We start from the raw sequence: 16788 nt of genomic DNA, 5'->3' as shown, positions 1-16788 counted from the left end.
ATAATTTTTTATAAAATAAAGTTAACGAAAGCATATCCAAGATATATTTTTAAAAGACTACTATAAGATGTCTACATTTAGATGTCTTTTAAAAGACGATTATAAGATGTCTAAAATAGAATGTCTTTTAGATATCTTATAAGTTAAGGCTGTAAGATGACTTTTAGTCGAACATATGTCGTCTATTAGACATCTTTTCTTTGACTATAAGCTCTCACTGAAAGACATCTTTATAAAAAATATGTCATCTTTCAGTCACCTTTTAGACAACTTTGTGCTATCTGGATCTCTGCGTGTTTGAACGAATATTATCTCACTATACTCTTGGCGACGATATATGTAAGAAAAAATGTCGGCGTTAATTTCTTCGTTGCTGGTCAAATAAACTTCTCGAAAGACAATCGCACAATGTCGTCGCGTGCTTTTTATTGATGTAATAGCGATTTGTTTTACGACAGTTTTTTAAAATTATTGACTCCGTATCTTACGATTGTTAGTGGTAATACTTAATTTTTTCATACAACTGGCGTTTGTAACCACGAATTTATATCGATTAGAATGTAACTCGTTTTTTATTGTGCACTAAAGATGACGACAAAAAATGGTCGAAAGATTCGAAAATTGAATTAAGAATAATTTTGTTTTGCGCACCGATTTCTGTATGTATAATGTATAATTTTCATTATTTTAACAGGCAATCTCTCTCAATTCTACAGAAACGCATTGCAAAAGAATGGAGAGATTGTGGAATTTTTAAAAAACGCATAAAAACTCCATTAATTTACAGAGAGACACAGATAATTAAAATTCAATATACGATTCGATTTTTAATATTATATACGCTTTGCCCGAAACAGAGTATATCTCTCTAGGTCACTGTTATTGTTTTGACAGCAACACGGAGGATTAGTACGTATTGAATTCTCGAACGACACGCTTCGTCTCTCGACTCATCACACGACTTGTTTTAAACTACTTGTGCAGTAAAGTAAAGTTCTGTGGTGTCTTTAAGTTGACTAATTTTTTCTACTAGGTAATGACACATTTTTATCACTTTGTTTTTATAACTATTATAGTGCTTACTTTTTATTTATCATACGCGCACGATTATTTTCGCTCTCTTTTCGTTTCTTTTTGTTTATTTTGTATCTTGCATGCCAGTATACAATTTTGTTGTTCGATACTTTATTATATTGTCAGCAGAATTTTTATCATTCTTAATTAGAGAATAAGATTCATTGTACCGTTCATACCACGCACGCTTAGGTTTATCGCCATATATGTGTAATACTTTAGTCTTGTATTAATACTTTATTTTTTACTATGAATTTTTATTACTAATTGTCACATTTTTAATATTTAACTTAGATGTATTAATTATAAACACTTGACCAAAATTGTCGGTCAAATGTGTCAACAATATACATCTGAATTGTAACCAGTCTGGTCGCCTACTTTCGCTATCCTTGATAATATATAATAATAAAATTTATATAAAATATAAAATATAATATATAACATATTATTTAACAAATATATAATTTAAAATATAACAGAGAGAGATGGAGAGATATTGCGTGATACTGAAATACTATAAATGATAATGTAGCGGAGTCAAAAGAGAATCGCAAATATTTCACTTTTGCTAGCAATTAATTATCTGGTTGCGGCAAAGTTCGAGTAAGGTTTATAAGCGTACGTTTCCGCTAATTCTGTTGCAGATATGAGCATCTTTCTTTTTAACGGGTTCCTCTTATTGTGCTTTGTCGTGACTACGGTACCGGATGTTCTGGTGCGGGATTCATCGGGATCCGTGAAATTTATGAGCCATCGTCCGACTTCGACGTGCAGCTACAGCAGAGATAATTCGCTATTGAAAGCGCGATGCTTAAAATTGAAATCGCACGAAATTCCGTTAGATTTGAAGGCAGACATACAGGTAAGATTATTGTCCAAATATGAATAAAAATATATTTTATATAAAATTGCAATAAAAAAATTGTTAGGTATGCTTTTGCTATTATAAAGGAATTTTTTTTGCATATATTGCGAGAATTTTTTTATCTTATCTACAATTCGCATAGAATAAAGGAATTCATAACGTGTTATAAAAATCCGTGAGACTCCGTGTTATTTTTTTGACAATAATTATAGAATTAAGATTTATAAATTAACAATAATATAATAAAATTTACTTATATCTAAAATTGTACAAAATCCAATTAGATTTGATGGCGGACATAAAGATGAGACTGTTGTATAAAAATATATCTTATTTAAAATTGATATAAAAAAATAGTCATGTGTTTTTTTCCAATATAAAAGAATATTTACTGCATATATAATGACTTAAAATTCTTTTAAATCTAAAATTGCACGAGATCCCGTTAGATTTGAAGATGGACATACAGGTGAGATTGTCGTTTAAATATATTTTACTTAAAATTGCAATAAAATAATTGTCATGATAAAAGAATATTTTCTGCATATATATGTCGCGAGGATCTTTTTTTAATCTTATCTACATGCCGCGTAAAATAGAAGAATTTATAACAAGTTGTAGAAATTTATGAGACTCCATTTTATTTTTTGTTTTTGTAGAATTATTATGAAATTATGACTTATATGTTATAAATAATATTATAATAAAATTTGCTCGAAACTGGAAATGTACAAAATTCCATTAGATTAGAAGGCGGACATATAGGGAAAATTGTCGGATAAATATATCTTCCTTACAATTGTAATGAAAAATAGTCAGTGTATTCTTTTTCCATTATGAAAGAATATTTTCTGCATATATAGTGACGATGTTTTATCTTATCTGCAATTTGCATAAAATAGGGGGATTTGTAACGAGTTTTGAAAATCTATAAAACTTTGTTCCACTTTTTAAATATGGGAAAAATTTTGTAGCAATATGAGCGAATTGAAAATATTCCGCGCGAAAACGAGAGAGAAAGAGAAGGACTGTAAATCGCTCACACACGATTATCTGACAAAGAAAAAGTTACAAGCGTTTATTTAACAGAAAAAAAAACAAAATACAAAATACAAAAAGACATGAGATCGCGATAGCGCGTGCGAAGAGGCGAGCGGCCTTAATGCAGTTTTTAATTTCAAAGCGAGCGACTTCAATGTAATATATACGCAGGGCGCGAAAACGTATACGCGATTAATTTCACGTGCCACCAGCGACGGACCGTTTTCTAATTGTAAGCCAGCTAAATTGTGCGAGAGTAGAATGGAAGACAATCTGCCTAAAAATAGATAGAAGATAATTCCGATCTTTTATTAGTCGCGCGCGCGTCTTTCGCCTTTTCGTTTTCTAAAATATACGATCAGCTGTTCGAGCGAAAGAACAGAACACACGCATCGATTGTCGACGAACGTCCTCTGTTAACAAACAAGCCTAACGCTTGTCTCGTCTTGTCAGCTGTTTAGGTTAATAAAGGACCGTGTAATCGTTGGAGAGTTTTTGGCAAGTACTCAGGATAGGCCAAACAATTTGCAAAAAATAATCGATCGCGTTTTCTCACAGATAACACCCGCAACCTCGAATTCCACCGATTATGATTTTTAAATTTAAAAAATATAACGGGTAATTCCGATTAAACGTGCTCGCGCTCGAACAAATTTAGATTTATAAATTAGAAACAATATAATAAAATTTTTAATATTATTATTAAATAAAAATTCCTATTAAAAATAATTCTCGACATAAGGTTCATACCATATATTTGACCATGGATAGTCGTTTAAAGGTCATCTTCACTTTCTTAAATCGAGACCCCTAATTTTCAAAGCATATTTTTTTAGCTGCTTCCATTTAAAAACTGAAGGTAACGTTCATGTGACCTTCAAGCGACTATGCAAGCCAATGACACCATTTTATATTCCTCTCGAAGTCAAAAAATTTTGTATGGAGCATTCTAAAATGCATTATTCAAAAGATATTCGCATCGATTAAAACTGACCACCGGGTATGCGTTTCATTCCTGATGACACTCCTGACGTTTCTTCTCTGTTTGCTAGGTGCTGCATTTAACCTGGAATCAAGTGACGAAATTGAAGAACGACAGTCTCCATCCTTACAAGAACCTGGCCTTCATCTATCTAGGTGACAATTTTATCAGTGAAATCGAAGAGGCAGCCTTCGCCCATCAACCTTACCTGCAGGTGCTGGATCTGTCGCAGAACTTTTGCAACACTCTGCCCAAAAGTCTCTTGCAATTGCCGCATCTTCACTCGCTCTACCTCGGCCACAACATGCTCACCGATTCCGTGTTCAAGGTGAAGATCACATCGCCCCTTAGAGTGCTGGAGCTGAACAGGAACTGGCTAACCGTGATCCCGAACATAGGCGTCCAGCCGACCCTTCTTAATCTGAACCTGTCCGACAACGAAATCACCTCGATCAGCACCGAGGATCTGGCGCCTTTCTGCTCGCTGAAGGAGCTCGATTTGACCAGGAATAGAATCAAATTCAACGCGGGCAGCTGCGATTGTCAGACGTTCAGCGCATGGGTAAAGCTACGACAGATCAAGATAAAGCCCGACTATCTCTACGAATGCACCGATTCACCGGCACAGCGCAGAGCCTGCGCCAACGTGAGATTTAGCGATCGGACGTACGAGCTCTTCAACGAGTGCTCCCCTGTCAAACAGCAGGAGGAGACCGTGAGGTCTCGATCTGTCTGGATATACATCATCCCGTGCGCTTTGGTGTTTGTCATCGTGAGCTTCGTGTCGTTGTTTTGCGCGTACAAGCGGAACCGTAGGTGGCGCAGAAGGAGCAGAAGTAGCAGACGGAGCAGAAGTAGCAGAAGGAGCAACAGCTAATTGTGATCTACGACAAGACGGAGCTGCTCTAACTGCAACCTGATGATAATTAGTGAAATGGTTGCCGAGAGAACGTAAAATTTTACGCGAGAAAAGCGTGATGAAAGTATAAGAGTTCAGTCATAAATAATCTGTCAATTGGACGTCGAATTAAAGTCCAACGTATTTTATTCGATATTTCTGGCTTCTGGATGATATTTAATAACGCTTTTGTTGATCATAACGTTCAAGAGGCTATATAATATATGTATCTCACTTTTTCTCAGAAATTTGTAATATGTTTTTCAAAAAATGGCAATCGTGCCAGGAGCAGTATTCGAGCTATTATATAATCTTACATTAATAATGTTTATTGAACATTGCGCGATCTGTATTAATGATGATCAGATGCAAACTTAGGCACATATAGGCATATTATATAGCTTTTTGAACAAAGACGTCATGATCAACAAAAGCATTGTTAATTATTATCCAGAAGCTGGAGATATCGAATAAAATACGTTGGACTTTTTATGGTACTTAATGTTGTACATTACTTTAAACTTTGAATGGATAGTGATGGATTCAAGACAAGACAAGACAAGAGAAGAATCGGATATACTTGTCTTGTCTTGATTTTTGTCAATCAAAATGTATTGATCTCGACAGTCAATTTCTTGTCTTGATTTTTGATTCTTGCAAGATTCTTGCAAGATTCTTGATACTTTAATAATATCTATATATATTTATTTAGAACATCTTGATTTTATTATTTTTGAACATTTTTATAAACATTATCGAAAAAATGTTTTTGATAGAGAAATGTTTACTAAAAACACAAAAAAATTTATGAAATGTTATTAAAACATAAGATTTTGTATTGCTGATAAAAATAAAAAATAAATATAAATATCAAAAATAATAAAAGACACGGTATTGCCGTATTGTCGCTAAATATTGCCATAATTTTACATAAATATTTATATTTCAATGTTTTATTAAAATTTAAAGCTTAAGTAATTATTATTATAGTAATATAATTATTTTTATCAAATAAAAATCGGGAGAAGCTCAGAGTGATTGTAGTGTTAAATAATCTCGATAATATATATATATATATATATATATATATTATCGAGGTTATTTAAGACTACAATCACTCTGAGCTCCTCCCGTCCAGTCTCAATTTTAAATAATTAAATGCAAAATTTAAATTGCTAAAAAGCAATAAACTTTATAGTTTTACTAAAAACCGAAGTCTTTTATTATAGGAAATTTTTATTTGATAAAAATAATTATATTACTATAATAATAATTACTTAAGCTTTAAATTTTAATTGTAGTTATATATATATATATATATATATATATATATATATAACTACAATTAAATAATTAAAATTACGTATATAATAATTGTAGTTTCAGTTATCAAGAATCTTGATTGATTTTTCGTGTCTTGCCTTGATCTTGGAGCACAAATCTAGTCTCGTCTCGATTTTATCAAGTACAAAAAATTTGTGATTTCGTCTTGAAAAATCAAGACAAGACGAGACAAGATCTTGAAATTTCTTGTCTTGTCGTCTATCACTATAAATAGAAAAAATATGAGAAAGCAGGCTTTTTATATAACGAAAATAATCAATGAAGAAGACAAACGCGTTAATTTATAAGAAAAATTTTTACATATTATTATATTGTGTTTGCGTATATAATGGTTACGATATTTTTATATAAGAATCTATGTAAACGTGGCGGACTTTTCGAGAAACTCTCTGCGTGTTTGAACGAATATTATCTCACTATACTCTTGGCGGCGATATATGTAGGAAGAAATGTCGGCGTTAATTTTTTCGATGCCGGTCAAATGAACTTCTCGAAAGCCGATTGCTCAACGTCGTCGCGTGTTTTTTGTCGATGTAATAGCTATTCGTTTTGCGACCGTTTTTTAAAATTATTGACTCTGTATCTTACGATTGTTAGCGGTAATACTTAATTTTTACATACAACTGGCGTTTGCAACCACGAATTTATATCGATTAGAATGTAACTCGTTTTTTATTGTACACTAAAGATGACGACAAAAAATGGTCGAAATGATCGAAAATTGAATAAAGATTGTTTATAGATATAAGACAGACAGGATAAAATTTTTTTGCGCATTGATTTCTGTATGTATAATATATAACTTTCCATTATGATTTTAACTGGCAATCTCCCTTTATTCTACAGAAACGCATTACAAGAGAAGAGATATTGTGGAAATGATCTTCATAAAAATGTATAAAGGTTCCATAAATTTAAAAAAAGACACAAACAATTTAAATTTAATATACGATTCGATTCTTAATATCATATACGCTTTCCCCGAAATAATATACCTCTCTAAGTCACTGCTATTGTTTTGATACCAACACAGAGAATTTAGTACGTATTGAATTCTCGATCGATACACATCGTCTCTCGACTCACCACACGACTTAATTTCAACGTACCTGTGTAATAAAGTAAAGTTCTGTGGTGTGTTTAAGTTGACTAATTTTTTCTAGGTAATGTGACACATTTTTTTCATTTCGCTTTTATAACTATTATAGTGTCTACTCTTTATATATCATACGCGCACGATCATTTCCGTTCCCTTTTTGTTTCTTTTTGTTTATTTTGTATCTTGCATGCCGGTACACAATTATAATGTTCGATAATTTATTATATTGTTACGAAAATTTATATCATATTTAATTAGATTGATTGTAATGTTCATACAACACACGCCTAGGTTAATCGCGTTATATCTGTAATATCTTAATACTTTATTTTTTATTATCAATTTTTATTACTAATTGTCATATTTTGTGTATTTAATTTAGGTGTATTAAGTGTAGACACTTGACCGGAATAGTCAGTTGAATGTGTCAACAATAACACCTGAATTGTAGCTAGTCTGGTCGTCTACTTTTGCTGTCCTTGATAATATATAATAATAAAATATATATAAAATATAAAATATAATATAACATAATATATAACAAATATATAAATTAAAAAGTAATAGAAAGAGATGGGGATGTATTGCGTAATATTAAAATATTATAAATGATAATGAGGCGGTGTAAAAAGGGATTCTCAAATATTGCATTTTCGCGAGGGATTAATTATCCGGTTGCGGCAAAATTTGGGCAAAATTTATAAGCGTATGTTTCCGCTGATTCTGTTGCAGATATGAGCATCTTTCTCATTAACGAATTCTTCTTACTAGGCCTTGCCATGGTCACGGTACTGGATGTTCTAGTACTGGGTACACCAAAAACCACAAAAATTGTAGACAAGAATCCGCCCCCGACGATGTGCAACTACAGCAGAGCTAATTCAATATTGAAAGCTCGATGCTCCAATCGAAATTTGCGGAAAATCCCTTTAGATTTGAAGGCGAATATACAGGTGAGAGAGTCATTTAAATATATCTTACTTAAAATTGCAATAAAATAATTGTCATGTATATTTTTGCCATTATAACAGAATATTATCTGCATATATCGCGAGAATCTTTCTTTAATCTTATCTACAATTAGCATAAAATAAAGAAATTCATAACGTGTTATAAAAATCCGTTAGATTCCGTGTTATTTTTTGACAATAATTATAAAATTAAGTTTTATGAATTAAAAAAATAATATAATAAAATTTATTCAGTTCTAAAATTGCACGAAATCCAGTTAGATTTGAAGGCGAATATAGAAAGATGAATTTGTTGTTTAAAAATACATCTTACTTAAAATTGAAATAAAAAAGTAGACATGTACTTTTTTCATTATAAAAGAATATTCATTGCATATATAGTAACAATTTTTTTTATTTTATCTGCAATTTGCATAAAATAGTGATTCGTAACGAGTTCTAAAAATCCACTAAATTTTGTCTCACTTTTTTTTAATATGAAAAATTAGGATTTTTAAATTAAAACAATTTAATAAAATTTTAAATATTATCATTAAATAAAAGTTTCCAATAAATACTTTTGTATGAAGCATTCTAAAATGCATTGTTCCACAAAAATACACTAGATCGATTATAATCGCCCACCATGTATACTATACGTTTCATCCCTGATGACACTCCTGCCTGTGTACTATACGTTTCATCTCTGATGGCCTTCCTCCTCTGTTTGCTAGGTGCTGGATATGAGCGGGAGTCATTTGATGGTACTGACGAATAAAAGTCTGCATTCTTACAAGAAACTGGCCTACATTGATCTAGGTAACAATTTCATCCATGAAATTGACGAGGTAGCCTTTGCCAATCAGCCGTATTTAAAGGTGCTGAATCTCACGAAGAACCTTCTCCTTACACTGCCCAAAAGTATCTTCCAATTGCCGTATCTTCGTACGCTCTATCTCGGCGACAACGATCTCATCGATTCCGCGTTTAAGGTGAAGGTCACTTCGCCCCTTAGACTGCTGCAGCTGTTCAAGAACAAGCTAACTGCGATCCCAAACATAGGCGTCCAGCCGACTCTCCTTAATCTCAACGTGTCCGACAACGAAATCACCTCGATCAGCACCGAAGATCTGGCGCCTTTTTGCTCGCTGAAGAAGCTCGATCTGACCAGGAATAGGATTAGATTCAACGCGAGCAGTTGCGATTGTCAGACGTTCATCGCCTGGGTAAAGTTGCGTCAGATCAAGATGAAGCCCAACAACCTCTACGATTGCACCGTTTCACTGGCAGCTTTGAACGAGGCTTGCGCCAACGTAAGATTCAGCAATCGGACGTACGAGCTGTTCGACCAGTGCTCGGCCATGATACCGCAGAAGATAGAGACCGAGGAAGTTGGAGCGGTCTGGATAAGCGTCGCCTTATGCATTATAGTGCTCCTCTTTGTGGTGTTTATGGCGTTGTTTTACGTGTACAAGCGATATCGTAGAGAGCAGATGGGGGAACTAATAGCGAACGATTTCGTCGAGCTGTACCGACATTAACTTGACTGTAATTAGTGAAACAGCTCTTTGACGGCAGAAACATTATTTATTTCTTCTAAATATATATTCGATTAAATGCTCTGTGAATTTTGAGTCGATTAAACTCTTTCTATAAACACAAACACTACAGTTCTTGCTCTCTTTCTCTTTTTTTTAGTTATAGCAAAACATCGTTTATTTGAGAAATAAGTTGCTAATAAAGAGCGAGAACTATCGTGCTTGTGTTTATTGGAAAAGTTTAATCGATTCAGAATTCACAGAGCATTTAATCGAATATTTACGTGTCAATGTTTGTATGTGACCCATTGTTGTCATTTTTAAAAAAATGTGTTACAAATTTTTTAGAAAGAGTACGCTGGACATACATTAGATATCCTTGTGCCATCTTGGTATACGTAGATTAATTCTTCGCGGGGTTGTTTTCTTCATTGATTACTTTGAAGCCTGTTTTCTCATTTTTTTTCATTCGTAGCATTAAGCTATCTCCAACAATAAGTACCATTAAAAGTCCAACTTTTTTTTTTCAATATCTCCATCTCCGGCTTCTGGAGATACATATATTATATAACCTCTTGAACACAGACGGTATGATCAATAAAAGCGTTATTAATTATCATTCAGAAATGAGAAAGACAGTATCGCGGAGATTAATATATTTGTACTCTGATAGTGCAAGGATGTCTAATGTTTGTCCAAAGAATATCCGTTCTTGGACATTGAGATATTCTTAAACAATTCAAATAAGGTCTATCGGGTATTCGATGAACGTCCATTAGTTGTATATTTGTCGCAATTTGGTCCGTTCACAGGATGTTCGAAATATAGCCAGCTTTGGATCAATTATTGATTGATTTTGAATCTATTATGGACTGATTTAGGGTATCTTTTTTCAATTGTAAATTTTTATTAAAAGTAACAATTAAATAAATTTTGTTTAGTTTTTTTATTCTTATTTTATAAAAAATATAATCATATATATGTGTTAAGAAATATTTAACAGTAAATATTATATAGTTTTTATATTACTTTTGAACGATAAACTTTGGTACAGGAAAGACAGCCATTTAATAGAATACTATTAATTTTTTAATACTTAATATTATATATATTAATAGTTAAATAACTTTTCTTCAATATCAATAAATTTCACCTAATATAAAAATACATTTTTATATTAGATGAATATTATTGATATTGCTGATAGTGAACTCTCACAGCAGAAATTTGAAATTAATATATGATGACTTATCATGTTTAGACGCACAATACAAAAAATATATGTGATAAATTATATACCGATTTACGCGCGATTTAAATAGTGAAAAATAGATAATTGTGTTAACAAAATCCGCAATATTTTAACATACTTTTAACGCAAACAATCTATGTATACAGAACAAAAGCATACAAATTCTGTGTAATAAATAAAAGAAATATACAATGTAAAAAGGGAAAAAATACATATATATAACGAGCAGCCCTATACTTTCCTATACACCTATATTTATTGGTGGCAACTGTTAACTGAATTTTGTAAAGTGCATATGCGCTTATTATCTATAGTAAACGTAACGTATTATAAGTAAATGAGTGTATATGCACTTTACAGAATCCAGCCATTACATTTTTTCCATTAATATAAATGCTAGACCAAAAAATTCTAGGATCGAGTCCAAGAAAGACAGTGCCGGTCCTGAGTGCTGGTTGTGGAAACATGTGTAAAAGATAAAAGAAATATATACTGTAACTTTTATCTTTGTCCCTTCCACTTTCTGAAGCATTTGATCATTCCCAGTCTATGGCTGTCCATAGGTTACGCTAAACCTCTTGCGTCAGTAGAATAGAATATCAATCGATTCATTAAGAAAAATACAAACTGCAAATTGTTTTTGTATTATATTTGTGTTTATTATATATATTTTTGTCGCATAAATAATAGTTACGATAAAGGATTTTCTTACCGAGATTATTTTAATAATTTTGAAAAACGTAACTATTAGTTTGACGTTGAGAATGTTAGTACCAAACGTGCAAGCAATTTTAAAGGATATACTCAAAGGTAAGTTTTTCTATATATAAATTTTTTTTGTTTTTTACTTGATGGACGCATCGCATAAAAAGGAACTTGGTAAATACTTTGCGAGAAATTGATTTAGAAAACTTTGCGCAATTAATTGCCTTTTGAAGCATTTGAAGCAATATTCTGACATTAAATAATTTCAAAATAAATGTAATTTAAAAAATTTTTAAATTAATTTATACCTAGCCTTTTCAAATTCACAATATTTTTGCAGATATTGTGTCGTTTTAAAATACGACTTGATCAGACTTTTGGAATAAAATTTCAAGTTGTATTTCAACTTTCCAGCTTTTTTCAGAAATAAACTAGAAATGTCATTAGACGTGCTTCATTCCTATTTCCTAGACGTTTGCTACTCGTGATACCAGTCTTTCCTTCGTAACTTCACAGGAAAAATAAATTATCGATAAAAATTTATGTATTACAATTTATGTATGTATAAAAAAGTAAAACTCTTCTCTCGACCGTACTGGCATATATTATTTATTTATTTATTTAAGGACTCAAAGAAGGTTGTGATTTAATAAATTATATTTGCCAGTACGGTCGAGAGAAGAGTTTTACTTTTTTAAATTCTGTCTGGCAATTCTCAAATATCTACGTTTTTATGAATATATGTTATATTTAACAATTAATAATTGTATAAATGTATATATATATTTAATAATTAAATTTATAATGATTTACATATTTATAAATATAAAACATATAAAAGTAATTAAAATTTATATATTAAAACTTTTATCTTATATATATTTAAATATTGTACAACAATTGTCTAACAATAAATAATTTACATATATGTAAATTAAGAATGAGAAAATGTGTTTAAAGTAAAAAAAAATAGAGCCAATCAAGGAAAATCAAAAAGAAAAATTTCTTTGTATAAAACATTTCGTTCATAATCATCATGTTTATAACGAATAAAAACCATAAGCATTACAAACCATATAACTTTTATTTGAAACACATTTTATATATTTTACCGTTTCGATGGTATTAGTTCAGAAATTAAAACACTGATATTTTTTAGTTAACATCTAAATGTCGAAATACGCAGCTAAAAAAATACGATTCCGTTTTTCCAAAAGCGATAGAAACTCACATAAATGTAATTGCCTCAGAAGCTGAAGCTATTATGATTCTATAATGGTTTCTCTCTCTCTCTCTCTCTCTCTCTCTCTCTCTCTTCCTCTTCCTCTTTCAAATGATACTTAAACAGACTATAGAAGTATCGGAGTTGCGCGAAAAATTTTTTTTTTCAAATTATCTCGCCGGCTAATTAAGTTCCTTTAACTTACTTATTTAAGCCCATTCTCATTTTGTTCCTTTTTTCCTATCTTTTTATAAAAACAGATTTTTAAAATAGGAATATATCGATTGAATGATTTGGGGTTCATAAAAAATATTCTCGATATATTTAACTGTAAAATAATATATAATACATTTAATACATTATAAAATAATATATAAAATATTTAATATATAATCTTATATATATATATATATAATTATATTATATATATAACTTATATATATAATATTATATACATTCAATCATGATTTTAACTGGTAATATCCCTCCATTTTACATACAGAAACGCATTACAAGAGATAAGAGATTCCGGAAATGATCTTTATAAAGACACAGACAATTTAAATTCAATATACCATTTGATTTTTAATATCATATAAAGTTTAGTACTTATAGAATACTCGATTGGCACACATCGTCTTTCAATGGCGCATCACAGTAAAACGATTTATTTTAAACGTGCCTGTACAATAAAATAAAGTTCTGTGATGAGTTTAAGTTATCTAATTTACTATAGATAATGTATGACACATTTCGTTCCCTTTGCTTTTATAACTACTATAGTGTTTACTCTTTATTTATCATACGCGCGTCGTTTCTTTTCGTTTATTTTTATCATTTCGCTTTCATATCTATTATAGTGTCTACTCTTTATATATCATAGACGCACGATCATTTCCGTTCCCTTTTTGTTTCTTTTTGTTTATTTTGTATCTTATATGCCGTTATACAATTTCAATGTTTGATACTTTATTATATTGTCACGAAAATTCATATCATTTTTAATTAGATTGATTATAATTTTTATACCACACACACCTAGATTTATCGCGATTTATGTTTAATACTTTAGTTGTGTATTAGTACTTTATTTTTTACTATCAATTTTTATTTCAGATTGTCATATTTTTCGTATTTAATTTAGATGTATTAATTACAGACACTTGACTGAAATTGTCGGTGTCAACAATAAACACCTAAATGGTAGCCGTTTGTTCGTCTACTTTCGCTGTCCTTGATAATATATAATAATAAAATATATATATAAAATATCAAATAATATATAATATATTATATTACAAATATATATTGTAATTTAAAATGTAATAGAGAGAGACAGATAGAGAGATATTGCGTGATACTAAAATACCATAAATAATAATGTGGCGGTGTAAAGAGGGAATCTTAAATGTTGCATTTTCGCAAGCGATTAATTATCCGGTTGCGGCAAAGTTTGGGCAAAATTTATAATCGTACTTTTGCGCTGATTCTGTTGCAGATATGAGAATTTTTCTCTTCAACGGGTTTCTTTTACTGGGCTTCGTCGTAGCCACAGTACCGGATGTTCTGGTGCTGGGTTCATCGAAATGCGCGGAAACAATGGACCAGAATCCGCTTCCGAATACGTGCTGCTACAACAGAGTTAATTCGGTATTGGAAGCCCGATGCTCCCAATTGTACGAAATCCCGTTAGATTTGAATCCGGACATACAGGTTAGATTGTCGTTTAAATATATTTTACTTAAAATTGCGATAAAATAATTGTCATGTATATTTTTGACATTATAAAAGAATATTTTCTGCATACATATATTTTGCTAGGATCTTTTTTTAATTTTATTTACAATTCGCATAAAGTAGAAGAATTTGTAACGAGTTATAAAAATCCATGAGACTTAATTTTATTTTTTCTTTTTTTACAATTATTATAAAATTATGATATATAAATTATAATTAATATTATAATACTTGCTCAAATCTAGCATTGCACGAAATCTCATTAGATTAGAAAGCGAACATATAGGTGAGATTGTCGTTTAAATACATCTTACTCAAAAGTACAATAAAAAAACAGTCATGTATTTTTTACCATTATAAACAAATATTTTTGCATATATAGCGACGATTTTTTTATCTTATTTGCAATTCGCATAAAATAAAGAGATTTATAACGAGTTCTAGAAATCCGTGAGACACTGTTTTTTTACAGTAATTATGAAATTATGATTTATAAGTTACAAATAATATTCTAATAAAATTTGCTCGAATCTTATATTCCCCTTAAAGTAAAAAAACTTTTGTATAAAGCATTCTAAAATGCATTGTTCAACAGATATTCGCGTGGATATATTAAAATCGCTCATTCTATATACGTTTTATCCCTGATAACACTCCTGATAATGTTACTCCTTTGTTTGCTAGGTGTTGAATATTACCAAGAGTAAAATTCTAAGATTGAGTAATGCCAGTCTGCGTTCTTACAAGAAACTGGCCTTCATCTATCTACCTGAGAATATCATCCGTTTAATCGAAGAAACAGCTTTTGCCAATCAACTTTACTTGGAGGTGCTGGATCTGTCGCACAACTATTGCTACAAACTGCCCAAAAGTCTCTTCCAATTGCCATATCTTTGCACGCTCTATCTCGGCAACAACGGACTTATCGATTTGGAGTTCAAAGTGAAGGTCACCTCGCCTCTCAGACTGCTGGAGCTGAGCAAGAATTTGCTCACCGTGATCCCGAACATAGGCATCCAGCCGACCCTCCTTAATCTCAACGTGTCCTACAACAGAATCACCTCGATCAGCACCGAGGATCTGGCGCCCTACTGCTCGCTGAAAGAGCTCGATCTGACCGGAAATAGAATCAGATTCAACGCGAGCAGCTGCGATTGTCAGAGGTTCAACGCCTGGGTGAAGCTACGACAGATCAAGATAAAGCCCGATCTCTACAAATGCATCGATCCACCAGCAGCTCTAAACAAGGACTGCGCCAAAGTGAAATTCAGCTATTGGACGTACGAACTGTTCAACGAGTGTTTGGCCATGATACAGCAGAAGATGGAGCCCGAGACACCTCGATCGGTATGGATAAACGTCGCTCCGTGCGTTTTGGTGTTCCTCTTTGTGGTGTTTGTGGCGTTGTTTTGCTTGCACAAGCGGTACCGTAGGCGGCACATGGAACAGGATGAGCAGCTAACAGTGATCTACGACAACACCAAACCATCCAACAGCAACCTGACGATGATTAGTGAAATAATCTAATCGATGATAGAACGTAGAATCCTGTTAAAAGAGCTGTTTCTGGCGTCGACAATATGCGAGAGTAGAATTTTTGCGAGAATAGAATTTTACGAGTAGGGTTACATACTCTTAGATTATTTACGACAGAAAAAATTTATAATTAAAATATAAATTAATATAAATATATAAATTAATATTAATTATATTAATATAATTAATATAAATTATATTAATATAATTAAGATAAATTATATTAATATAATTAATATAATTAATATAAATTATTGTTAATAAATTGGGCCCGGAATAGTTCTGTTCAACAAGATATTTACATATATACGTACATATATTCGTATAGAGACCCATTGTGGCCTTTTTGACGTCTAATTTAAAAAACTACAAGCATAGCGGTATGTTTTGGAACCTTTTAAGTTAGAAAAAAAATTATTTATCCCACAACATGTTCCGCAAAAATCATTTTATTTATGATATCTTTGTATAGGCGTTTAAATACTCATTTAACAATTTATTACCGACTCTGTGTTTAGTGCCAAAAAATACGAGTAGGATTG

General features: G+C 31.4%; 3 protein-coding genes across 4 annotated transcripts; all 3 read left to right on the top strand.

Annotated features, from left to right (window-relative positions):
• Positions 1-42: 42 nt before the first annotated feature.
• On the top strand, positions 43-5813 carry LOC114934702 (lumican-like). Its single transcript, XM_029307413.2, has 3 exons — positions 43-1033; positions 1722-1939; positions 4036-5813. The coding sequence occupies exons 2-3, from the start codon at positions 1724-1726 to the stop codon at positions 4840-4842; spliced, it is 1023 nt and encodes a 340-aa protein (XP_029163246.1). The 5' UTR covers positions 43-1033; positions 1722-1723; the 3' UTR covers positions 4843-5813.
• A 376-nt stretch (positions 5814-6189) lies between these two features.
• LOC146725270 (leucine-rich repeat transmembrane protein FLRT3-like) lies at positions 6190-11550 on the top strand. 2 transcript variants are annotated; one of them, XM_085483497.1, is made up of 3 exons: positions 6190-7370; positions 8078-8259; positions 8991-11550. In XM_085483497.1, the coding sequence occupies exons 2-3, from the start codon at positions 8086-8088 to the stop codon at positions 9795-9797; spliced, it is 981 nt and encodes a 326-aa protein (XP_085339623.1). In that variant the 5' UTR covers positions 6190-7370; positions 8078-8085; the 3' UTR covers positions 9798-11550. The 2 variants fall into 2 exon arrangements, with proteins under 2 accessions (XP_085339623.1, XP_029163243.2); XM_029307410.2 differs by having other exon boundaries at positions 8039-8259.
• Positions 11551-11622: 72 nt separating this feature from the next.
• Positions 11623-16406, top strand: LOC114934697 (lumican-like). Its single transcript, XM_029307406.2, has 3 exons — positions 11623-11856; positions 14472-14686; positions 15395-16406. Exons 1-3 carry the CDS (start codon positions 11811-11813, stop codon positions 16235-16237), a joined length of 1104 nt encoding a protein of 367 aa, XP_029163239.2. The 5' UTR covers positions 11623-11810; the 3' UTR covers positions 16238-16406.
• Positions 16407-16788: the final 382 nt, after the last annotated feature.

This window comes from Nylanderia fulva, unplaced genomic scaffold (genome assembly GCF_048542155.1).
Source record: "Nylanderia fulva isolate GAGA-0341 unplaced genomic scaffold, ASM4854215v1 Scaffold10, whole genome shotgun sequence".
NCBI classification, from domain to species: Eukaryota; Metazoa; Arthropoda; class Insecta; order Hymenoptera; family Formicidae; genus Nylanderia; species Nylanderia fulva.
This window is presented reverse-complemented; position numbering and strand designations above follow the sequence as displayed.

Coding starts and splice junctions, on each gene's coding strand:
- LOC114934702 (XM_029307413.2), top strand. CDS start 1,724: ATGAGCATCTTTCTTTTTAACGGGTTCCTCTTATTGTGCTTTGTCGTG. Junction 1,940..4,035: donor ATTTGAAGGCAGACATACAG/GTAAGATTATTG, acceptor TCTGTTTGCTAG/GTGCTGCATTTAACCTGGAA.
- LOC146725270 (XM_029307410.2), top strand. CDS start 8,041: ATGAGCATCTTTCTCATTAACGAATTCTTCTTACTAGGCCTTGCCATG. Junction 8,260..8,990: donor ATTTGAAGGCGAATATACAG/GTGAGAGAGTCA, acceptor TCTGTTTGCTAG/GTGCTGGATATGAGCGGGAG.
- LOC114934697 (XM_029307406.2), top strand. CDS start 11,811: ATGTTAGTACCAAACGTGCAAGCAATTTTAAAGGATATACTCAAAG. Junction 11,857..14,471: donor TTTAAAGGATATACTCAAAG/GTAAGTTTTTCT, acceptor ATTCTGTTGCAG/ATATGAGAATTTTTCTCTTC. Junction 14,687..15,394: donor ATTTGAATCCGGACATACAG/GTTAGATTGTCG, acceptor TTTGTTTGCTAG/GTGTTGAATATTACCAAGAG.